Source organism: Primulina huaijiensis, chromosome 3 (genome assembly GCF_012295235.1).
Source record: "Primulina huaijiensis isolate GDHJ02 chromosome 3, ASM1229523v2, whole genome shotgun sequence".
NCBI classification, from domain to species: domain Eukaryota; kingdom Viridiplantae; phylum Streptophyta; class Magnoliopsida; order Lamiales; family Gesneriaceae; genus Primulina; species Primulina huaijiensis.
Window position 1 is genome coordinate 2052934 of NC_133308.1, and position 26589 is coordinate 2079522.

The 26589-nt window shown below is 32.8% G+C and overlaps 4 protein-coding genes across 5 annotated transcripts; 1 reads left to right on the top strand and 3 right to left on the bottom strand.

Moving 5' to 3' along the window:
* The first annotated feature begins 894 nt into the window (after positions 1–894).
* On the top strand, positions 895–4620 carry LOC140972962 (peptidyl-prolyl cis-trans isomerase FKBP62-like). 2 transcript variants are annotated; one of them, XM_073435454.1, is made up of 13 exons: positions 895–1223; positions 1305–1391; positions 2082–2342; positions 2428–2502; positions 2607–2687; positions 2773–2967; positions 3056–3151; positions 3228–3403; positions 3493–3615; positions 3698–3844; positions 3936–4063; positions 4158–4285; positions 4370–4620. In XM_073435454.1, exons 1-12 carry the CDS (start codon positions 1040–1042, stop codon positions 4258–4260), a joined length of 1656 nt encoding a protein of 551 aa, XP_073291555.1. In that variant the 5' UTR covers positions 895–1039; the 3' UTR covers positions 4261–4285; positions 4370–4620. The 2 variants fall into 2 exon arrangements, with proteins under 2 accessions (XP_073291555.1, XP_073291554.1); XM_073435453.1 differs by having other exon boundaries at positions 4158–4252.
* A 308-nt stretch (positions 4621–4928) lies between these two features.
* LOC140972964 (pentatricopeptide repeat-containing protein At3g25210, mitochondrial-like) lies at positions 4929–6694 on the bottom strand. Its single transcript, XM_073435456.1, has one exon. It carries the CDS (start codon positions 6507–6509, stop codon positions 5421–5423), a length of 1089 nt encoding a protein of 362 aa, XP_073291557.1. The 5' UTR covers positions 6510–6694; the 3' UTR covers positions 4929–5420.
* Positions 6695–9389: 2695 nt separating this feature from the next.
* LOC140972963 (transcription factor bHLH62) lies at positions 9390–11762 on the bottom strand. Its single transcript, XM_073435455.1, has 6 exons — positions 10792–11762; positions 10483–10695; positions 10330–10395; positions 10161–10229; positions 9894–10070; positions 9390–9790 (listed from the first exon to the last, which is right to left on the bottom strand). Exons 1-6 carry the CDS (start codon positions 11656–11658, stop codon positions 9713–9715), a joined length of 1470 nt encoding a protein of 489 aa, XP_073291556.1. The 5' UTR covers positions 11659–11762; the 3' UTR covers positions 9390–9712.
* Positions 11763–23009: 11247 nt separating this feature from the next.
* On the bottom strand, positions 23010–24386 carry LOC140972059 (uncharacterized). The gene has a single exon (XM_073434528.1). The coding sequence runs from the start codon at positions 24161–24163 to the stop codon at positions 23204–23206; it is 960 nt and encodes a 319-aa protein (XP_073290629.1). The 5' UTR covers positions 24164–24386; the 3' UTR covers positions 23010–23203.
* Positions 24387–26589: the final 2203 nt, after the last annotated feature.

The following is a 26589-nucleotide window of genomic DNA, read 5'->3' on the forward strand; positions in this document are numbered from 1 at the left end:
ACATATGAAAGTTTCCACAAGAAAATGATATAGCCTTGATGATAAGTAACCTTTTTACTGCCTTAATTTCTATCTTTTCAGAACCATACATTGCATTTTAAGTCCCTCTACTTTTCAGATTTCCCGACTTTTAAGTTTTAGCAGCACTTTCATGTCATTTGTTTTTGGGATAAATTTGGAAAAGATATACCTAATATTGATAAAATGGTATATCGATGAGTGGTTGATTATTCCTAAAAACACAAAAGGTAAAACCATGTTTTAATTTAATTTGTATGATGTGGGAACCTGAAGCCACTAACTTTCGATGCACACTGGTTAAACCTCCAGAGTGATGTAATTTCTTGCAAACAACGTTAGTTAGATAAACTATATTGGGAAAACTTTATGTGACAAGTTCGTTCAATAAGGTGTTGGTGAGGATAATCGAACTCCTGACAATTTATTAATAACTCAAATATTTTACCAACTTGAAAACTTTTAGTGTGCATGTTCTAACTTATTTGAATAATATTGAAAATGATTTTCATCTTAAAAAAAAGACAGATTAGCAAATGTAAGTTTTATTGTGCACAAAATCTTTTATGTAAGTGAATGAAGATCATAATATGTAATCGTCGAAAATAAGATATTTTTAAATTAAATATATTACATGTGAGAAGATTTCATATATTTATATTCGTGAAATGAGTCGAATTGTTGAAAATTAATATTTTTGATATAAAAAATATGAATTATAAAATGAGAACATGTTAACCGAAGTTTATACAATGTGAACCTATTCATCTTTGAAATTGAATGGAATATTTAGTCGCATCATAATTATGTTACATAGAATTACCATAAAATAAATTGGACGAGTCTCTAGAATGATCCTGACCACTCATCAAACTCGGGCCACGAAACCCTAACCCAGAACTCTCTAGAAACCCCGGCCTTCTTAAATACCTTGTTCCATCTAACAACTTAGCAATTTCACTCTACCAGTTCGCAATTATTCAACCGCTTTAGGAAACTTTTCACTGCCTTAACGACTAGAATGGAGGACGATTTCGATATGACGCCGCCGCCGGAGGGGATGGACGAGGACATGGATCTGCCGGAGGAGAGCTCCTACATGAAAGTCGGTGAAGAGAAGGAGATCGGGAATCAAGGTTTGAAGAAGAAACTTGTTAAAGAGGGTGCAGGTTGGGATACTCCGGATAATGGCGATGAAGTTGAAGGTAAATTGGTCGCTCCTGATTCTGTCCGGGTCTATTTCTCCTTATTGATTGATTGTTGACATATTTTTGCGATTTCTGTAGTTCATTATACTGGAACGTTGTTGGATGGGACCAAATTTGATTCGAGTCGCGATAGGGGGGATCCTTTTAAGTTCACTCTTGGTCAAGGTTAGTAAATCAGCATCGAATCTTCTGATTCTCTGTCCAATCCTTGCGTCCGACGATGATTGGATTATTGTTATTGATTTTTAGTAACCGATTTCATCAATCATTCGTACTTTTAGAGATGCGCATATATGTCGTCATCGCATGCTGTATAGGTAGGAGGATAGGAGTTAACTTCATATGTACTTGTGCGTATGATGTTATGAAACTTGGTATTGGTTTCATGAAAGGCAATGTATTGGTGATAATCGCAATTTTTTGTAATATATGAGCTGCCGTAGAAAAATTGGAGTATGACACTTCGTTGGCGCATGTTAAATTTGGTATTTAATACATTTTTGACACTGATCGAAAAAAACAGTAATTGCTGTTGGATATCGCTATTATAAGAGTAAGAGTATATTATACTGGCAGTTAAAGTTTTGGAGAGATACTCGACACTGATCGGAAAAAACAATAATTGCTGTTTAATATCGCTATTTATAAGAGTAAGAGTACATTGAACTGGCAGTAAAAGTTATGGAGAGATCATTAAAGTAGAGAAATCTTCTTCATTCCACCTGCACTGCTCTCAGGATTTGTAGAAATGATTTTCGTCTTCATTTTTTCATGCCGCACTCTTGATATTTTTGTGTCAATTTTCCTGTTACTGCTGTTTTGGAAAAGAAAGTGACTTCCTCCATGTTGTAACAGGGCAAGTCATAAAGGGATGGGACCTAGGTATTAAAACAATGAAGAAGGGTGAAAATGCCGTTTTCACAATACCAGCTGAGTTGGCTTATGGTGAATCTGGCTCACCTCCGACTATTCCACCAAACGCGACTTTGCAATTTGATGTGGAATTGCTGGCTTGGGTTAGTGTGAAGGATATCTGCAAAGATGGCGGGATTTTTAAAAAAATCCTCAGCCAAGGAGAGAAATGGGAGAATCCTAAGGATCTAGATGAAGTTCTTGGTATGGGAACAATTCTCCAATTTTTATCTTAGTTGCTAAAAGACTAATTAAGCCCTAATATAGTATGCTGCTTTCTCTAATCCAGTTAAGTACGAGGCCAAGCTTGACAATGGAACCGTTATTGGAAAGTCAGATGGATTTGAGTTCACTGTTGAAGAAGGTGCTCTTTTGAAGAATTATGCAGTTTTTAATCTTCCATGAGAGAGCTATTTGTTCTATTGTTATTTAGACCTTACCTAATAGGATTGGTAACTCTGTCGTTAGGCCATTTCTGTCCTGCTCTTTCCAAGGCTGTGAAGACAATGAAAAAAGGAGAAAAGGTCCTCCTAACAGTCAAACCTCAATGTAAGTTATATGGTTGCAAGTTATCAAGACACTGCAAATTGGTTGAATTCAACAGCATAAATATCCCCGTATCTACTTAATGCAGATGGGTTTGGTGAAAAGGGCAAACCGGCTTCTGGTGATGAAGGAGCTGTTCCCCCCAATGCTATATTGATTATTTTTTTGGAACTTGTGTCATGGAAGACAGTTTCCAATGTCACGGATGACAAGAAGGTTGTTAAGAAAATACTGAAAGAAGGGGAAGGATATGAGCGTCCAAATGAAGGGTCAGTTGTTAAATGTAAGCACGTGAAATGATCTCGGTGGTTTTTGTTCCTGTCAATTATTGAACTTGTGAATCTAACAGTCACATTTATTTATTGGTACAGTGAAATTGATTGGAAAGCTAGGGGATGGTACTGTTTTTATTAAGAAAGGTCACGGGGAAAGTGAGGACGATCTTTTTGAATTTAAAACAGATGAAGGTATATATCTGTATGCATTTCTGTTTGCTGCATATTTGTGATAATTGAGTTGATTCTTACCACTCCTTTTAAACAGGGCAAGTGATTGATGGGTTGGATAGGGCTGTGATCACAATGAAGAAGGGTGAGGTGGCACATTTGGAAATTGCCCCAGAGTATGCATTTGGTACATTGGAGTCGCAGCAAGAGCTTTCTACAGTTCCTCCCAACTCAATTGTGTACTATGATTTGGAGCTCGTCTCTTTTGTCAAGGTTAAATATTAATGTTGGTTTTTTTTAGCTTTTGAGTGAATTTGTCAGAGTGACAAATTGGAGACTTCGTGTGTTACCTGGTATTTCAGGAGAAGGAATCTTGGGACATGAAGACAGAAGCAAAAATCGAGGCAGCTGGCAAGAAGAAGGAAGAAGGGAATGCACTTTTTAAGGCTGGCAAATATGAGAGAGCCTCCAAGAGATATGAGAAGGTTAACAAGTTGGTGTTTTGATTTTTGAAAACTAGTGTCTATATCTTGTCATGTTTTGGCTCACGTAAAAATTTATGACCAGGCTGCAAAGTATATTGAATACGACACATCTTTTAGTGAGGAGGAAAAGAAGCAGTCCAAAGCATTGAAGGTGACTTGCAACTTGAACAACGCCGCTTGCATGTTAAAACTGGGAGATTATAAGCAGGCAGAGAAGCTTTGTACCAAGGTTTGATTTAGATTTTTCATCTCTTCCTTGTGTGTTTCCTTTTTCAAGTACATTATGATCTTGAAGGGCTAATGATGAGCACCATGTGAAGGTGTTGGAACTCGAGAGTACGAACGTGAAGGCTCTGTATAGGAGAGCTCAAGCTTACATGCATGCAGCAGATCTTGATTTGGCTGAACGTGATATTAAGAAAGCTCTTGAAATTGATCCTGACAACAAGTACTTTTTAATCGTTCTGGCCTTACAGTCCCAAAATGATTCTGTTTCATCCGAAGGTTTATTTATTTATTTATTTTTGTGCTAATGGAAATAGTGAGGTGAAGCTCGGGTACAAAGCTCTTAAAGCGAAGGCAAAGGAATACAACAAGAAGGATGCCATGTTTTATGGCAATATGTTCGCCAAACTATGTACGTAAGATACAACCTGTTGAAGCTAATATAGTGAGTTCCATCATTCTAGTTTGATGTCCTTCGTTTTCGTATATCTAATTGATCATTTGTGCAACTGTGTTTTCTTTTTAATAGTGAAACCGAACGCAGCTCCCAAGGAGGCAGAGGCAATGAGCATCGACAGCAAGGCATGATTCAGTGGGACGAGGATTTTTCATTTTGTTCTAGAAACCTAGTTGGTGAACTGGAGTTGTACCTGCATAATTGTCTTTCGAATGTAGAGGGGTACAATAATAACTTCCGTTATTGCCGAAATATCATAGTTTTGTTTCATCTTCGAGACTTTAATTCCTTCCGTCTTAAAAATTTGTTATTGGTTTTTCTCATCTGGGTCTTAACGACTTGACTCTGCAGACCTTTTATTTTTCTACGTAATTACGAGTTTAAAATAAGTGAAATTTCCATCATGGTCGAAAAAAACCATGAAAGCGGACCGAGACGGGTTGTCGGATCACCATGTGTATTTCATTTGGCACTCGCCACCACAAAAATGGGACCAGCTAAAGCGTGAAACATCCGCTGAATTGAATTTTTGTCCATTCATTTAAGAATAGTGAAAATTCTCAAAAGATCACGAAAATTCTATTCCTAGTAAAATCGAAATCTATAAATCAAAATTTCGAAAATTTATATGTAATATGTACCAACACATGACAGTCGTGAAAATGGAATAGAGTGTAAAACTTTTTACCACGTGGACATCAGTATAAATCACTCGCAGGCGACTGCCATCTTGCGCAAGAGCATTGTGTTGCATTGTCCGAACCAGAGGATCTTGCTCTACATTGCTCTAGTAGACAAGATATAAACGGTTATAGGGAAAGCCTTCGGTCAAAGGCAAATCTCAAAGTCATGAATCATGCTAGTGTTGATTGTTTAATCAGGAGACAATCAAAATTCTTGCATTGTCACGGGAAGGAGCAACGATTAACATAGCATTCTGCTTGACCCGATTTCAGCTCTGCACCAGCATGATTTTCATTTCATATTTGGCAACTTCCAAACATGCGAATCATTTTTAACCAGAACAGACCAGAAATAGTGTCTCAAAGATCTTGGGTCAGATTTCAAGTTCCAAGACTGCTGGTGTTTAAAAGACCAATCGGAGAAAGCAAAGCATCTACCTTTAACGGCTTAGGAAGTGCAATCCATTCAACAAAGTACAGTAGGACTTCTCATTCATAAAACAGTCTCTCTTACGAAATTTTTCAACCAGTTCGAAAGCGTCATTTCCCCTGCCATCCCTACACATTTCGTCCAACAAGGTCTTGTAGGTTAGCAGATCAGGTGACATAGAATTATCCAACATATCAAACAAAGCCTCAATCGAATCCTCAAACCTCCTTTCCATGGCCAGACTACAAATCAATATCAAAAAAGTACTCCCCTTCGGAATCAACCCTTTTTCTCTCATCTCCTTGTAAAATCCCAATCCCTGATTCACCCTCCCTTTCTCACATAACCCTTTGGCTATATAACTATATGTATAAGCATTTGGCTCGCAACCATACAAACCCATTTCTCGAAAAACCCGAATCGCCTCGTCCATTTCAAGACACTTTGAGAAAGCCTTGATTATCATATTCAGCACAAATGAGTGTGGTATAACCCCATAGGCCTTCATTTGCTTAGCTAACGACCTAACAGCATGCAGATACACATAACATACATTCAAGCGATCGAATTTCTTCAAAAGAGAGTTCAATAGCAAAGCATACGTCTCTAAACTAGGCTTGGCACACTCGGATTTTGTCATTTTCTTATATATATCAAAAGCGCGATTAAACAGGTGTTTACGTCCGCAGCAAAATTTAATCATGGCATTAAACAAGTGGAGATTTGGGGGGCAAGCACCGGCGATAACCTCTTCAATCAAAGTCTCCGCCACCCCATAGCGCTTACCGGAAACTGCGATTCCAATAATCGTGAGGTACGTGAGGTCGTCGTGCTTGTAGTATCTCTGCTGAGCCGTCCACCGGAAAATGTCGAGTGCGATATCCGGGTCAGGTTGGGATCGTATGACTAGATCCACGTCGGATTGAGTGAACCCGGGTTTGAGGTTCTGGATCCCCGTCTCGAATTGTTTTACCAGTGGCGTTCGGGTGCGCGAATTCATGTAGAGGTGGTGGCTTACACCGGCGGAAGAGGAGGTGGTGCTGGAGAGGGGACGGAGAGCAAGACGGATGAGGAGGGTTGGCCGTATAAGGAACCACATCGGTGGTGGGTGAGGTGTTGGTAACTCGGTGGCCGCTACTACTTCTGTAAGCTTCTAATTTGGGCTTGCACTTGGGCCTCTGCCTGGGCCTGGTTTTGGGCTTGGTCATTTCCATCTTGTTAAGCTTCTGACGACCTGTCTAGAAAATCCACTCCCTCCCAAGAACGAACTAAATCTTTATTTTATTTAATTGTTCATTGCGAATTTTTTTTTAATCACTTATTTTTTAAAATTGCAAAAACTCATCCATAATAACTTATTTTTAGATTCACGGTGTTTCTCATGAAACTTGTATGAGGTGTCAAACACGTGATCGTGCCAAATATAGAATTATTTGATTTCTTTATCGAGCGTTGTGTGTCCTGATTCGACCGTTAGTTCTAATTCTTTCGGTATGGCTTCAAAGCGAAAATTATAAATTAAGGAATATGAAGAAATTGTAGAGAAAATTCATTAATAACATCAAATTTAATTAAGTTGTTATGAACATGAATGATATTTTTACAAGAAATTTGGAGGAATATCCCTAAAATGTTGGAAATCGAAAATTATACAGATAAACTATTGAAAGAAATCGAAAAAACTTTGCTGCTGCTTTTTGTTGAATGTTTGTCGGGTTTTTTCTAATTCTTCATCTCAGTTTTTGTTCCACTCTACCGAACAGTTTGGTCATGATCCACGATCATGGGTCGTCAATTCCTCTCATTGTGGCATTTAACTAACTTCTTTCTTGGACTTGTCTACTGCATTTCTCCACATTCTGCGGGCTTCTATTATCATTGGACTTCAAAAACTTTGGCTAAACACATGGATTTTCATGTTTATTCAATTTTGGTCCCATTTCGACTCCATCTTTACTGTTGAAATCTTGCTAATTTTTTTCTTTGGACAACAATTAATAAAAAATGGAGTCTTGAAGATATTCAATAAAAAAAATTCCCTGTCCATTTAAAGAAAATATGTGTCGCAAGAGAAGAAAATTTTCACTTTCATCCTGCCTCTACTATTAAGGGAAAAAAGAAAGTGCACGTACAAAAAAGGAAGGAAAGATTAATAGAGGTTAAGCGGTAAATTTACATTGCTTATAATGGACGAGCAAGTGGTAAGAACGTCAAGTTCATAAGATGCAAAAGTATTCCTATTGATTATTCATTACTTAAATTAGTGTTTCTTAGCATATGATACATATGTATCCATGTGCATGCAACGTGTGCACATAGATCAGTGGAGAAGTCATGTTTTCATTTTTATCCGGGTTATAATTTTTTAAACCATGGTTGAAATAATATTGACAAAAAGAGCTCCGTACTATCGAAAAATAAGACAAAATTTTATGTTTAAAAAAATATCGGGAAAAAACAAGTCGTCCGAGCACATGGCTCCGCCCGTGACATAGATGCTAACATATTTAAAATATCTCTTTGCTGATCAAGTATTAATTCATTGCAAAATCACATAAAAAAAAAAAAAGGATATTCTCTTTAAATCTTTGAATTTTCTATAAATGCATATTTAAATCAAGTTGCTTAGACTGTAAGGTAAGAAATTTGGCAGTACACAGAGACTTGAAAAGGCCACAAATCCAAATGCGACGTACATTTTGTTAGCAAGAAAGATTTTAAATATTTCTTGCAAATTGTTTTAAACTTTACACACACAAAATCATTTTCAGAGAATCTTTCTGATTGTAATGGGAATTTAATATTGAGACTAATAATTTCGTACCTAATTAAAATAATTAACGGCTGAAATTGCAGAAATCTTTTGTTAATCACCAGAAAGTTTGTATTTTTATTAGCCATTTGTCGTCAAATGATTAATATATAGCTAAGGGCATCTTTCTATACCCCCCCCCATCAAACTCCACTACTTGACCTTTTTCTTCTTATTATTAATCTTTTTTTAAAAAATATACATATTATATTTTGCAGTCAGAATCTTATCATTGACAACCTGGGATTCTTCTTATTTCCATTTTTAATTATTGGTTTAGGTTACTGTATGTTACATCGACATTATTTTTTCTTCTATTACAATCTCATTATATTATTATATGAGTCACTAACATTTTTATAGAATTTACGTAGAATAATTCACAAATTTGTCGTCCAATCAAAGGCAAAAATTTGTGTGAGACGGTCTCACAGGTCGTATTTTGTGAGACGGATATCTTATTTGAGTCATTCATGAAAAAGTATTACTTTTTATGCTAAGAGTCTTACTTTTTATTGTGAATATCGGTATGATTGACTCGTCTCACAGATAAAAATTCGTGAGATCGTCTCATAAGAGACCTACTCCTAATCAAATAAGTGAAATTCAAATTTGGAACTTATCCACGTTTTCAACGGCCGGAAAGACGACAGAAGCTTCTGATTAGAAAATACAAAAATTTATATGAGACGGTCTCACTGGTCATATTTTGTGAGACCCATCTCTTATTTGGGTCATCCATGAAAAAGTATTACTTTTTAGGCTAAGAGTATTACTTTTTATTGCGAATATCGATAGGATAGACCCGTCTCACAAATAAAGATTCGTAAAACCGTCTTAAGAGAGACCTGCTCTTAGAAAAAATGGGTGCAAATTACATTGTCTCCCTTAATATGTGCCACAAATTAGGATATGATTGCGGTAAAAATCTAATTTGAATCATTATAATTTGTATTAAGGCTTGAAATGATAATAATGTCCCACTCATACAGCTGGTTACAGCAAAAGTATCCATCATAACCACTGGATAATTGACCTAACCATATTCAAAAATCTTGAAAAAGATACCAATGAATCTTGTAGGATTGGTGAACCAAGAACAAGAAAAGTCAGATGTGTGTTCGAGTCAAATTGGAGAAAAAAGATCGAGAAATCCATATATTTACAATGATGAAATCTTGTTTATTTCATATTTTAACTAATTAAAATACTATCTTCCATTAACAAGTACATATTCAATTAATGCTCTTGAATATTCTAATATTACAATGGGTACTCAAAAAACATCCCAAAAGAAAGAGTAGGAAATACGAAATCGATTAAATTACATAAATAATAATAGAAGAAATATATATGTATATCAGGTTCGGTCTAGGAAATCAATTAGCCATTTCTTCTGGCCAGATGAACCATAGTTGTCAAATCTTTACACTACATAGCCTTTTTTCTTGTTTCTTGGGAGCTTTAAATCTTCCATTGAAGAGTAGTTTTCACCGCTCAACTTTGAGATCACACGTTTGATCCATCTGGAAAATGCTAAGCAGATCACCTTCGCCGAATCCCGGGAACTGAACGATTGCGAAAAGACTTCTAATCAGCGATGTTATTGGGACAAAATTTTAGGCCAATATATGGAAACACATGACAGGAAATATTTCAAATTTAACTTACACCAAATCCACCAGGGCTTAAATTTTGGCTCGGTTGCCTGTTTGGTGTAGGATTATGCAATTGATTTATATTCAAGAAAGCTGGCGCAGAGGAGTCCAAAGGGTACATTTGTTTTGGCACATTTTCCATGTTACAATCCAGACCTGGATTTACTGATGCTAGTTTCATTGACAGGAACTGTAAAAACAACAAAAAAAAACACAGTAAGATCTTTAATAATAGACAAGAAAGTCAATACTACATTCCACTGTTTTATGATGAATTTACCTCGACCTGACGTTGCAATGATTGTACATAATTTATGATTTCGTCAAGCATCAGTGCCTTTCCAGTCACCTGAGCCAAAAGAAATGCACAATATCAAGTTTCTTGATGGGTTTTTTTTTTCTTAAAGAAATTCAAAAAGTTTAAGTGAACCTAAAATTTGCATACATACCTTATTACAACCTGGTACAAGATCCTGGAGAAGTTTCATTCTCTCGCTGATTTTCTCTCGTCGGACCTAATCAAACGGTTTCGGCATAATTAAACACGATGATCACAAGATGAAGTTTTGTAAGAAAAAATATGTGGGAAAATTTTGGCCTACTCTTTCTGCTAAGCTGTGGCTATCAGTGGCTTGACCCCTTCTTGCTCTGACATGAATGTAGTCCTTTGGGGGTTCAGGTGGCTTTTGATTAGTCTTTTGTTTCTCATTTTCGTCAACGGCTTCCTCCTCTGGTTTAGCAGTGCCATTTTCGATTTTGCCGCTTTCTGCTGATTTTGAACGCTTGATATTCGCATCATCGTCGCCCTCGAACCCCTGATGTTAGCACAAGTGTTTTTTTTTTAACTAAATATGTCCAAACTTCTTTGAATGTCCAGGGAAAGTGACATACATTGTACTGAATCTCGATACCTTAGCTAAAGTGGATCCATCTTCTTTTGATTTTCCCCTGGGTACTGGTTTCCTTTTTCTTGAATTCAGCTCGTTCGAGAATTTTGAACCTGTTTCTGCAACTGGGATTTGATCAGAAACGGTGGATTTTTCGTTAAAATCCGAGACAAATTCGTTAATTGGCGCTCTAGTTTCGTTCCTGGGTTGGCACAATTCCTGGCTTTTGAGCTGCGACTCATCTTGCTTGAGAGAAGGGCTGCTAGAAATTCGGGATAGCTTTCCATTCTCCATCACCGGAGTACTGGCTCTCGGTAACAATCCAGCATTGTTTATCCCCGCAAGTGGAGGTGTCCTCCCATTGAAACTCCATCTGCCGAAGCAAGAAAACTTGGCAGATCTTTCCGCAAAACCAGGATCAGTGGAAAACGAAGGAAGAGGACTCAGCGGCACCGAATATCCCAACTTGGGGGCGTGTACTTGATCAAGAATTGGATAATTCAGATTCGGAGGAGAACTTAAAGGAGTACCGTAACAAGAATCACTAGTGTTAGCATTAACATCATGACAATAACCACCCCCCGCCATGACGGTGGTCGCAGACGGTGGTAAGAGGCCGGAGTTCCTAGCTCCGCCGCCCAGTTTACCGATCAATTCTTGGAGGACGAAAGCGTCAGTTGACAATCCAGAGGTGGACGGCGATGGGGAAGACAACATTGAGCTGAAAGCTGACTCAAAATGCGAATATTGGTCGACCGAGGAACTGTGGGTCAACAAAGATTGCTCCACCTCGGAATTGAGCGCATTCCAAGCCATTGACGTAATGGTTTCAAAATCCAGCGGCTGCGGAGATGTGATCCCCGCATTTATGAAGTACTCGGTGTCCATCATCAATGGAAAACGATAGGAATAGCAGAGCAGACAGAAAGTGGAGAAACAAGGGAGGAAGAAAGTTCGGGTGGTGATCAAGTTTTATAATGGCGGAAAGGAAAACGAAAAAGGATTTTCATTTTTCCATAAATTAATTTTTATACATAATCTAATTATTTATTTTTGCCATAAAGTTTATTCTACGCCCAAATCAAGAAATTAAGTTTAATTACAAACTTTAAAATTTCGTAGTGATTAATGTAGCCGTGAAAACCGGAGGTGGAAAAGGTTAAATGCCGGGCCTTAAACGTCAAACCACCAAAATGTCCACCCTCTCTTGAAATTNAAAATAATATTTTTAACGTAAAAAGTAATATTTTTTCATAAATATGAACAGAGCAGATATCAGAATCACAAGATTGATTTGTATTTAAATCATATTTTTTCAGAATCGAAATTGTATTTTTTTTAAAAACCAAAAACTTATAAAATACAAGAGAAAAATCCAATGTGATTATGATTTGAGAAAATAAATTGAGGATATTAATAGTGTCGTTATTGGTTGTTAAAAAACTAAAAGACAAATTAAGGTGTAATTAGTAATGTTTTGAGTTTTAAGTAATATTTCCCCAAATTTAATATGTAGCTAAGGATTCAGTCATTTAATGGTGGTTGTTATTTATTTATTTTTGTTGGTCTTATTTAAATAGATATGTACGCTCGAACTTTTGGCGACATAATGTAGAAGGGTCGCTTTAACAAATATTGCTCATGTCACCATATTTTCCACCGGCGTATATTTTACCCCAAAACCCATTATAATCCGGCTCGGACTCGTTTCTAGACCCGCCTCATTTCCTATTTAACCAGGGTCAAGATCCGCCCAAACTGAATGGGTTTATTATTTTTTCATGGATGACCTAAATAAGATATATATATATGTCTCACAAAATACGACCCGTGAGACCGTTTCACACAAATTTTTACCTTTTTTTAGATTGCATTTGATTGGATAGATTTCAAAAATAATTTTAAATTTTTAGATAAACAAAACTATACACTTAAAATTCACATATCGAATGTATATATAATGTTTCATATTAATAATGATGAATTTCAAGTTTACTTAACTGATATATAAATAAGTAAGATATGTATTTAAAATTTCATTTATTGTTTCATTGTTAATAATAAAACTATAATCGAAATACATGGATTTCAAATCCTTCCATTTATACATAACATTAGAGAAATTATATTAAGAGATAATATAATCAGGAGTGGTTTGAATGTAATTTGTTAAGCGTAAGTATCAAGATAGAGTATGTCTCTTGTGAGACTGTCTCAAGAATCTTTATCTGTGAGACGAGTCAACCCTACCGATATTCACAATAAAAAGTAATACTCTTAGGGAGTGTTTGGTTGATGTGATTAAATAAGGATAGATGAATAATCCTATAGTTATCTAATGTTTGGTTAAAATTTTAAGATATATTAATAATCATTTTGACCCGATTTAAGACCTAATTTTATGATTAATTATTAGATTATCAATCTAACAAACTAAGTGGGATAAGTTATCAACACACAACAAATTACATTTTTATCCTCTTATCTCTTATGAAAATAAATATTTATTAAATTCTAATTTATTGTGTTTAATGATTACCGTAATATTTTCAAATGTATTTCTAATAAATATATTTAAATTAATTTTAATAAACATAAATTGTAATTATAAATATTTAATCATTTTAAGAATATTTATAATTATTTAAAAAAACAATAATATTACAATATCACTAAACTTTATTTAACCTTAAAATTAATATTCAAAATATTACTACTATTTTAATTATTAATTATAAATATTTAATTATCTATCAAATTATTTTAAGAATATTTATAATTATTTTAAGAAAAACAATAATATTGTAATTATTACTAAAACTTTATTTAACATTAAAATTCAAAATATTATTGCTATTTTAATTATTAAAGTAAATGCATATTTAAAAATTTATTTCTAATAAATATATTTAAATTAATTTTAATAAATATAAATTATAATTATAAATATTTAATTATCTATCTAATTATTTTAGGAATATATATTTAATTAGCATTTGAGGCATTTTGGTCATTACAATAAAATTTACAAAATTAATCCATCATTTTAAAATCATAACAAACACCATGTTATTTATCCCACCATACTATTAATCCATATATCTCATGTTTTAATCACACTAATTATTAATCATTTACTTATCCTATCACACGTACCAAACGGAGACTTAGCATAAAAAGTAATATTTTTTCATGAATGATCTAAATAATATATCCGTCTAATAAAATACGACTCGTAAGATCGTCTCACATAAATTTTTACCTTCAAAAAAATATATCTCATGAATGATTCGTGCTTAAGTAATTCATCGAATTAGTTTGCAACTAATAATAAAGTCTGATGTTAGAGCATACGTAAAAACATGTCCTAATATAAATAATAAGTAGCTCTCTAGGTTTATTGCATCGAGGGTAAAACTTTGTTTTGGTCAATTTTTTATTTTTATTATTATTATCCAAAAAAATGCGAAGCCGTTGGCTTTTCTGAAATTTGGCCTCGAACTTCACATTCTCAAGTTTTATATTTCTCAATGATTGGGTCAATTGATGCTGCCAATTTGGATCCAAATCACACAATTTTATATCACGTTTTATCATCTTTGTAAATTATCTTCTTCTTCTTTTTTAATATATGAAACAAGTAAAATTACCAATCTCAATAGTTTCGAGTTTTGAATATATAATTTTGATATGATTCATCACATCTAATAAATAAATGTTACCTCGGTATTTAACATAGAGGTGAGCATGAACGTTAAGCAATAAAACAAAACTATATATAAAATATATATGTACATGCGGAAGAAGGGGAGAGATGGTTAGCGTATTGGATAGATCAATGATTGCATTAAATTCCTAACCTCACCGATGAAATTGGGTTTGGTCGGATTCTCATAGTGAATAAAACGACGAATTTTACTCATCTCTGTTTGTTCCCTTTTTTACAAATCTATATTTCCATAATATTCCAGACATCGCTCCTCACTTCCTGTCCTAATTTTAACCACTTTGTCACAACACGAATGCATTAACGTTGAATCTAAAATTGGGCAAAAAATTTTTTAACTTCCAAGAATGAATTAAAAAGAAGGGACTAATCACATCTGTAATCGCTTTGATTTCTAATAAATTTTCTCGACGACGCGGAGTTCGTATAATGTTCTATCGAGTAATGTTATTTGGCCTCCTATGATATAAATTGTTTTAATTAGATGATAATGATATAAATTGTTTTTATTTTTCTTTGCACTTATTTAATTATTGTCTGAACTTTTGTTGTTTATCAAGTATAATTGGGTGGGGTTGAAGCCAAACCGTACTTGTCCATAGGAAAAAACATCACGCCGTTGTATAAAGATTTTTTAAATAAATAATCTAGTAACACAAGGGACGTAATAATTTATTTGTGGCGCACGATAAACATTCATGTTAGACTCGACTCACAAAATTAAGAGCTTAATTATCATATTATATTATATATGAAATTAGGTTTAAATTAATGTCACGACTTCGAAAAATAATGCATGCAAGCACTGTCAATTAACGAACATATCAGAAATATATATGAACTCAAACAACAAATTTAAAATCTTATTAAGCATATTTTTATACGATGAAATTTTTATTGGTTAATTCTCTGTTTTAGTACATAATCTTGTAGTTTTTTTATGGATTGCTGACATGTCCACTATAACATAAGCGTTCCAGTAAAAAAATGATTAAAATTGAAAAAAATAAAAATTATAAATAAAATAAAAAAAATATAATATATATTGTGATTGGTGAATCCATCATGTGGAGTCAGTCGTCAGTATGCGAATTTTGTAAATAAAAAAATGACAATAATTTGTTTCACAGAAAATATTTTTAAAAAAAAAAAAAAAAAAACCCCCATTTGTTGGCTTTCTCCGATGTGTGGGTTTTTTCATAGGTTTCGGAAGCAATTCGAGTAGTGAATACAATCATTGAGTCCGGAGGTTGCTTTGATTGCTCAAATTAAGGATCTTGTTTCGGACAATGGGTTCTTTGATAAACTGACTAAATTTACTTTTCTGATCATTTCAAATCTTGAAATATCGAATTATTATGAATTTCTTTCTTAGATACAAGAAATTGTATTAAATGATTCTCGAGAGTAATGTATTATATCGTTGATCGAAACAAAATAAAATAAAATAAAAACCCATTTGTGGTGGGCAGGAATTCATGCATGAATCCGAGAGATATGGATCAGCTGAGCTATTAATATCCCAGGTTGCATATTCCCAATGGACACTGCTTAACTTAACTTCAGTCCAATCCCCCTTTTAATATATCCTATAATTATTTTATTCACACGCACGTTATATATATTCATCACACCTAGTCACTTTACCAGCTCCTTCAACACATACACGTCTATATATATATATATATATATATATATACATCGATCGAGTAGTTGTATAAGATGTAAAATGGGGACGATGGATCGAATTATCGGAAATTAAATGGCCAAGGACACATGATTTTAGAGATTTATATCGAATTAGTTACATTTTAAAAAATAAAATGTAAGTTACATATAGATGTATTTTTCAATAGTGTATATATATATATATATATAGGGGGAGAAGTTTATAGAAAAATTTCAAGTAGGGGAATATATATTTACGTTGCATGCCTAATCAGGCATGGTGCAATTAATGTTGCATGAAAATATTGGCAGTGCTCGTGAAATGAATGAACTTGATCCCACCGATCATGATTTCTCCGAATCCATCTGCCATACCCTTTCGAACTTCACCGATATCATAAATCCCCATAATATATAACATTCAAAGTTCACAAATTGTTCGAGAAGCTCCTCAGCAATCGTTACAATTATGATATTATCTGTATTTTTAATTTAAATTAAGNCCATAAGCTCGACAGACAATTTTCAAAAAATGACAGACTGTACAAACACGTAACGCGTGAATCGAGATAGTAACTAATATATCTAAAACTTGATACCCAGTCCCATGCTATGCCGAAATAGTAATTGGGTGAGAGATACTCTAAATAATAGATGAATATGAAGATTTTAATTTGGTGAATATATAAAATTTGAATCCAATCAGGCGCCATCCCCTGCATTAGGGAGACGTGGGGATGCATACGCCTCCATATTCATGGGCCAAACCTTTTTTTTTTCTTTTTTTAAATCAACAAATTAAATCTTTTGGAAAATATTTAATTGATTGGGACAAAGAAATGAAAAGACAAGAAGAATATTTATGTTTGAATTTTTTTTAAAAAAAATCAATATTTTTTCATGATTAATTCGTTTAAAAAATTAATTTTGTGTGTGTGTGTGTATAATCTATGATAAGTGTTTTACACAAATCGAATTTATTTGTTATCATATTTTTTAAAAAATAAAAACAGGTAAAAAGTATTATTAAAAAATAAACGTGTGGTTTTTCAATTAATCATAGATTGGCATAAAAAATATAAATTGATTTTTTTGAAATAAATTGAATCTATACTTTGAATGAATTGAATGATTATGAATTGTGAATATATTAATAAATCATGTATGTAATTCGACAATGTTCCTTAAAATAATATCGTATTTTTCGTTTGTTTCCCTTCGTTTTAAGGTTAAGACAACTCTGAAATTGAAAGTGACAATGAAGCAAACTGGCTTAGCCACCGCAAGAAAATTTTGGCTTTTTTTTTTCTTCTTCAGGAACAAGAAAATAGCTCTGATGAATCATGGATGAATCGGGTAATAACTTGGTTGGCGATTACATCAGGACGAGTTGATGAGCTGGAGATGATTGCCGGGCACCTAAACCTGCACTTTCAATTTATGAATCAATTTTTTTAAAGGAAAATATCTCTTTTTTTTTGTGTTTCTATAATATATTATTAAATAAATCGTTATAATATGTAGTTTTTGTATCTTTTTTTTTTTATATATTACAAATTCCAAATAATTATTGTCTGGTTTTTATTTAGTACAAAATCTAAAAATTTATTTGAAAACATTAAAATTAGGAAAATACTCCACGTATAGCTAGTTATAAGTTCTTCCTTTTTTTATATTAACATGATATATGTTATTGACAAACATCTAAGGGTGAGCATAATATGATTTAAATCGGAAAAACCTAACCAACTTATGGTTTGATATCATGGTTTTATGTAATTCAAAACCGAACCAACTTTTTATATTTAAATTTGTTTCTAAAACCATATAATAAACCAAACCTTAATACTATAAAATCAAAACATTTTTTTATTATAACAAAAGATTTAGTTATCATATTATATATTTCTAAAGCCGTAAATTAAAACGTGTCATGTAAAGCCGGCCGTTACCCACCCTTACAAATATCCTACACGCTAATATTGTGGAAATACGTAAACTATACATTAATGAATTTTACAAAGAAAAAAAATCTTATATTGTCTGAACTTAATTATCATTATCTTCAACAACTAATTAAATTTATTTTTTTGTCCCAGTCTGAGTTAAAATGATAAACTAATAAATTAGTAAGGCAATACTTAATTTCATGGTAATTCATATGATAAATTATTATTTTAGTAAATTAGTACATATTATATTTTTAAGTAACATAAATAAAAAAAATCAAAATTAATTCTATTTGAATGTGAATTCAGAATTTTGGAGTGGACTCTCAAATTATAACAAAATTTTGTTATTGACTTTTAAATGAATTTTTCACACGCTTTTGCTAGCGGTATCCGACATCTTCTCCTCTCCTCGGGACGGTGGAATGTTCTTCAACGTACTCATATAATAATTTTTCAAAACTTTTTTTTATCGGAAACTATTGTATTTTCTCAAATATCAGAAAATTTGTTTAACCAGAAATTATAAATTTTAATATAGTGTTCAATACAAAATTTATAATTAAACTATTCATATCCGAGAACTCGTCTTAATCCTTTAATCTTAATTGATTTTATCGTCAGATGAACTAGTAAATGTTTTTTTATAGTAAAGTTGGGTGCCATTTATAGATTATGTATGTATATATTAGCGAGTATACATGGTAATTAAGATATATTTTAATAGACTAGTCGGTGCCTTTTGTCCATTAATGGCATCTGGTTTTGAGAAACAGCCTACAAGTCAATTAATTATCCCCATCACATCTTGGCCTTTTGTCCATATCAAATCAGAACAGGTTTTTGTGAGACGGTCTCACGAATTTTTATCTGTGAGACGGATCAACCCTACCGATATTCACAATAAAAAATAATACTCTTAGTATAAAAATTAATACTTTTTCATTGATGACCCAAATAAGAGATCCGTTTCACAAAATACGACCTGTGAGACCGTCTCACGCAAGTTTTTGTCTTCAAATTAACAAGAGTAAGTTTTTTTTTAAATATGGTTTCATGAATTTATATGTGTGACACGAGTCGATCTAATCTATACATAACATAAAATGTAATACGTTTAGCATAAAATACAATATTTTTTATGAGTTCGATGAAGTCGTAGATTCTCTTAGCAAAATTGACATATGAAACACTCTTATAATAGTTTTTGTCATTAATTAATATAAATTAACTAATCTAAGTCTTCACTAATATTATCGAAATTGGTTACCCAATGCATCTATACAATTTTAAAAATATATATATATATATAATTCTCCTAAGATATTTGTTTTTAGTGACCTTTTGTAGCTCTACGAAATTCCAAAATTATCCATACCCTATTATTTTACTGTTCCACAAAAAACACCTCGTATTCTGTAATTATTGAACAATATTAAATAGTTATTTATACAAATAGCTATTTTTTTTAAAAAAAAATACACTATGGTACCGTTTGGTTCGTTATTTTATTTATTCATATTTTTACGCTGTCTAAATAACAACTTCACGGATCGATGTCACGGTCGGACCATAAATTTACGCTGTCGCCAAGCGTAAACCGAAATACAGTACGACTTTTTAAACTATTTAATGCAAATAAAAGATACATTCTTAAAGGGGGAAAAAAAACATGTATCATAAGTTAAACTGTAAAACTAAGGAACATAAAATATTATTTTTAACGTCATATGGATTGGATGAAACAACAAGGGCTTTAAAAAATAAGATCATGTTTTGGCCCAATGGATCGTATCCCTTTCACACTGTCTTTTCACGACACTCACTTGTGTTGTAAACCATAGTGGACATGATATAGTTTCATATATGAATGGCCCATTAGCCATTGCAACTCATAATCTTTTTTTTTTAGTTTTGTTATGTTGTCCACCAACCATGTCTACCTCTGTACCCATTAATGAAATGACGTTAACATATTAAATAAATAATTTTAATATGATTCATCACATTCAATGCGTTAGTGTCATCTCATTATATTCACAAGAAAGTTTTACCTTATGTCCAATCATTTAATATTTGTACATTGAGTATGTCTTTCATAAAACGGTCTCATGGATCTTTATTCGTGAGACGGATCAATCTTGTTCATATTTACAATAAAAATTAATATATTTGACATAAAAAGTAACTCTTTTTCATAAATGACCCATATAGAATATCTGTTTCATAAAATTGATCCGTGAGACCCAGAGCCGTACCTGTGTTGAATGGGGCCTGAAACGAAAATTGAAAATCGGGCCCTCTTGTTGCAGTAATAAATATTAAATTCAATTTTCAAATAACAAATACACTAATAAATACATAAATATACAAAAACCAATATATTACATCAATAACAACTCAACAAATATTTAAAATAACTACATAAATACTACTTGTCTAGCTGTTTTAGAGGCAAAAATATTTATCAAATCTGTGTAATCTAATTGTCGTACCATTTCTTTCTTAATCGACAACATAGCTAGCTCATTTAGTCTATATTGCAACATTGTTGATCGAAGATAATTCTCGATTAACTTCAACTTCGAGAAGCTTCTTTCTGCCGATACAACTGTTACTGTGATGGTTAACAAAATCTAATAAAAAATATAAATATTTGAAAATAAACCACGCAGTTTCGTCAAACACTGCATCATATCAATTGCTATTTTTTCATTTGTTATATAACATCTCATGACCATCACCTCCGAACACAACTCATCATCATTAATGTCTGAATGTTCGTTGTGACTCAGAAATTATTGAAGCTACATACGAGACTTCATCAATCAATTTAAAGGCTCACTCTTTAACTTGTTCAAATTCAATAAAAACCCAAAAAACTTTTGACATTGTTTAAATTGTTCAAACTGAACTTTAAAGGAAGATCGAGGTTGATCAATTATAAACGAAAATTATTCAACTCTAAAAGTCTCTTCACCTGATTGTGTCACATTATCACTGCCACTTTTATCAAATTGTTTTTCTTCGAATGATGAGTTTTTCTCAAAATTTAGGTTCGATCCCCATTGTACTTGCCATTTTGTGTAGCTTCATCCATGGCACTAGCAAACCCTTGTTCTCTAAACTCGTCAAGAAATTGAACAAGTCCTTGTAAAAGATCAATCGCAATATCAATATCCATTTTTTCAGATTGAGTAAACTTACTCATAACGTTTATCGCATGCAACAAGTTATATCAGATTATCATTCCAAGTAAGAACTCAAAACTCTCAAGATCATATAATATCAAGATCTCAGCATCACTCTTTGTTATAAAATCTTCATGTTGAGAGTCATCTTCTAAGTTTTCGTTCGATTCACCCAAATTGACTTCCTCATTGCCATATAAATCACCCAAATTGAATTCTTCAGTCAATTCATTCAGATTTCCAGCCTCAGTCACTTCTTCATATTCATTATGATTTTTTTGTTAATCAACAAATTATTCACTAATTCTCCTCTTTCTGTTGTGCTAGTTCTACTAAAATATTTATTAATATATCCAGTTTGACTTTGAATTAATGACATTTCTCTTTGTTTCATGTTTCTTTTTTGAGCTCCAGACCGATATTTAGGAGGTATTTTAAATTTCCTTTTGTTGTATCTACAAGTGATTAAAATGAATAATTATCAAAATTTTCAATCAACAACAAATTAAATTATGTATTAAAAATTTTTTAAAACCTAAAACAAAATCAATCATTCTCAATTAACATATAAAATCAAAACAAACAATATCGCATGTAATAAAAAATTATAGTTTTGTAATTTGTATAAATTATAGACAAGTATTTTCTGAACCAAATCACCAATCACTTGCAAATTTTAATTTCTAAAATAATATAAATCAAATTAACAAGCGTCTAACCGAAAAATTCCTACACTTTTAGTCTCTATAATTGTAGAAACTACAAAATCAAAGAATTCCTCGAGTCTAAATAACAAACTACAAAATCAAAGGACAAAAAATCCAAAAAATAACGAATTTCATCTTTCAACGGTCCACNATAAATTTGGGTCTCTTATTAAGCCGGGCCCTGAGACAACCGCTTCGTTGGCCTCATAAGAGGTCCGGCTATGATGAGACCGTCTCACATGAGTTTTTGTGTTGTATATTATCTCCAACTATTTTATTGGACCCACTTTCTTTTCCATTATCGAATAATGGATCAAGTAAAATAAAATAATTATATTGTATAATATGACTGTTAAATTGGACATAAAATATTTTTAGGCACAAGCTCAATAACAATATCACGGATGACTAATATCCAGTCTCAAGTGAAAGAGTGGGAAAATTGGTTATTAAAAAAAAAGGGTGGTACACACCAATATTTATAACCCCATCGATGCAAACAGATGGCTATTCAACCTACCAAATATTAATTCCACACCCACGCTTTTATCTTATTGTGATTTTAACGTCTTTTTCATATTTATCATTCTCCAATATAATTTTGATATATTATTCATCAATCGTATTTTTCTTTGTGAATTCTTTTACAATTATTTTATTTACAAAACTCATTTGAAACGATATATTTGGTCAATTTCGTGCTACAAATTAAAATATTATTTTTTGTATTAAAAATATTACTTATAAAATAAATATGAAACTATTTACTCATCTCACGAAAAAATATATTAATGAAAACATCTCAGAGACTTATTATATTTAACCAAATTTATATGAAATAAACTAGTTTAGTATTATTCATTATAAGGCTCGAAACGTTGTATTTCTTTTGACAAAGTTATGCTTTATACATGAGTTAATATGTGTTACATCAAAAGTAATTTTATTTATATTCTAAAATTAAGTGCATTTTTCTTATAAAAATTAATATATATTAATTAGTAATCAAAATGTCTATGTTAAACCACATTGATGCAGCATAAAACAACCATTCTTGCATGGTTTCCCAATTTACACGTGACGCGAGGCTAACCTGCGCCGACATGTACACTACGTGCAGTTGCCGCGTACACTACACAATGGATAAACATATGTACACAAAACGACGAAATTTTACTCATAAATTAATTCGAATCAACGGGTACGGGCTGTCGCGGGTAACAGCACACCTCCGCCGTTGACACCGGCGTCGAAACCGACGGCACGACACTTCACTTTGTTACGTTGGTTGACCGGAGAAGGAGAGGAAAACGATGCCGGGAAGATATTGGTGGTCCGGCGGTAGTTGCCCAGCCATTTCTTCTGCATGAAGCGGTGTTTTCTCCACGGCGGCAGGAGGAGGCCTCTGCACTTCAGAGATCTCTTAGCACCGTCGCTCATGACCATCAGAATTCGCTTTAAAATATCGCTGGTTCCCACGAAAATCGCCGGTAAGCATTTCACGAGACGGTCGTAAGACTCCGTGGGTCTCGCGATCTCAAATTCCGAAGCGAAATCCAACTCGATGAAGTATCTCATGTTCTGTTCCGTCCGGATGACGTCGATGAACTCATGGTTTCCGGCTGATAGTCCGCCGGCGCTCTCCCAATTGGTCTTGCAAATCGCCACATTATAACCGAAATTTCTCAAAAACGCCATCACATTTCTCCGCGTAGTCTGTTTACTAGATTTCACGCATGCGAACACCTGCAGAGCTTTCATAACATGTCCCAAAAGCGCCTCCTGAAACAAATCACTCTGATCCCGCAGGATCGGCACAATCAGATCCACATTCACGTCGTTCGAATCAGAAACACGTTCGGCACTATCCTCAGAGAATTCAGTACCCTCCGGAGCCGAATCCCCGGCGTCACCGTTGAAACCAAAGAAAAGACCGGAGAGACTCAGCGAGATGACGTCATCCCCGTCGTGAGCGCTGTGCTCACTCCCGCTGCTCACGTAACCCAGATCAAATTCATCCCGGCCGACGATCCTGGCCTTCACCCTCTCATCCAACGGGTCAGTCACTCTCTTCATTCTCGCGTACATGCCTTTAAATGAACCTAAGCTTCTTGCTTTTTCTTGAAGAAACACCGATCTTGATCTTCTGACCATGAGTTTCTTTTATAATAACGAGCTGATAATGCCGAGGAATTTACGAAAGAATATTCCATATTTATAATACATTTAAAAAGAACGGAGATTGCACGGATAAAGATGGAACTGGTGGGAAAGTATATACCTTTTGCAGCATCAGGCATATCCGTTGGATTATTCTATTCGTAACGGCTCCGATAGGGCCACGTGGACCAATTCTCGCCCTTAAAGCACGTGGCAGGCACCTATCAAACGTTTTTTTCCAGAGTTTTATTTTTGTGAATGTTTTTTATATTTTTTAATTTTTCATATATCAATATATTAATAAAATGTCAAAATTTTAATTATATAATTTAGTAGATAAAGCAACGGTTTTAGAAGATTGCAGGTTCTCAACATTTGTCTGACAAAATGTGTTTTTATTTTCTTTTTTTAATAATTTATTATTTCAAAATTGTTATTTATTTCCTCAGTATTTTTCAATATTATTTGAAACCCAAAAGCATCATACAAATGGCATATTCATATTCGTTTTTCAAAATCCAATCCATTATTACTTCCTACCTATTTCTTCTTCTTCTTCTTTATCTCGCGATAAATCTTTATATATTTATTACAATTTATCAATCAGAATTCCGAAAAAAAATAAAAATAAAAATAAATTAAGAACAAATTAGAATCCATCACATATTTCTAATTTAATTATGATTTTTGTTTGCTTTTCCTTCTTATTGCATTACAATCGGTGGTGTGGCTCTTGGTGATCGGAGGAGGTGAAGAANATTATGGTGATTTTACTTTCTTATCTTAGTACTATAGGATATTCTCTTTTTATTTATTTTTATAATTCGAAAACGTGTTAGTTTGTCTAGTGGACGTTTGACGAGGGCTTCGTGGGTTTAAGAATCCAATATCGTGGCTTAGGTTCCAAGAAAGTGAATATTTATTCGTATAGTCTACAAGTACAACGAGATTATTAATTAATCTCTTATATATATATATATATATATGTGTGTGTGTGTGTGTGTGTGTTTTATTCATAAATAGATTTTTTGTGAGACGATTTCACGATATATTATATATAAAAGGAAGTGTGACGACCAAATGGTTTCTAAATTCCCAATCCAACTACTATGGCGAAAAGAAAATGTAAAAGGAAGTGGAGACATGAATGCTCCAACACAAATGACTACATGCATACATGAATCAATCAAAATGTAAAATATGTGAGAATGGAGATTTTAGAAGTTAAACTAGAAGTACATGGTACGATATTCATGTTCCAACAACCCACTTCCTCGTCAATCAATTACTAAAGTAATAAATTATTTTTATATTGTTTATTAATCGATAATTGACTAATGGCCTATATTATATTTGGTCCAGTCATTTAATTAATGGTAACAATATGTCAATACAATTAATATTTTTTAAAACATGAATTGTAGTCTAATCATCACGTTTTTCAGTGGAGACCTACCGTACAAAATTACGCATGATGATAATTAGAGGTATTCAAATTTAAGATGAAACCGAAAAAATCGAAAATCCAAACCGAATTTTGTAATTCGGATATAAATGTTAAAATCAAAGTTTATTTAGTTCGATTTCGGATTATATATGACAAAATCGAAAAAACCGAAATTTTATTAAATTAATAATTTTTTTATACTTTTATTTATATTATATATTTTTATATGATATTTAGTAAATGAAGAACCATTTTGAAAAATTTTTAAAAACCGAAGAAAAATGGTTTGGATATCGGATTATATATTTCTAAAACCGAAAACTGAAAAAACCGAAATAAAAAACCGAAAATCGAACCGAACCGAACCGACCGATGAACACCCCTAATGATAATAGTAACATAAAAACTCATATACAACGATCTTATAAATTAATTCTTGATATATATATATATATATATAAATATATATTTGAGTTATTTTTATGTCAAAAAAATTATTTTTATTATAAATAAAAACATAATTAACTCGTCTCACGAATAAAAATCTATGAAACTTTCTCATAGTCAAAATTTTAAAAAACCTGATTCGAAAATGTTTATGTAAGATGTCAATTCTATAATATCACAACACAAAATATTAGATGTTTTAAGATGCATCCAAATCATATAAGATCTATACATATCTAGTAGAATGGTCCTTTTGTTCAAGTTTTAACTTAATTCAAGAACTCGATCGGTTTATATAATAACATTGTATATGTCACTTGCCAGGCCTATTCATGGCTTGAATACCACGAGTAAAATTTGTATAGCATTCATTAATCTCGCACGTTGTCATCTTTATATAATAATATTAATTTCAAATCTAATATATGATTTCGATTTTCATAATGAAACCACAATCATATGTATAATTCAATCCACCATCCCACATGCAAAGCTGCCTCCATGCCAATGCCAATCATTTATATTT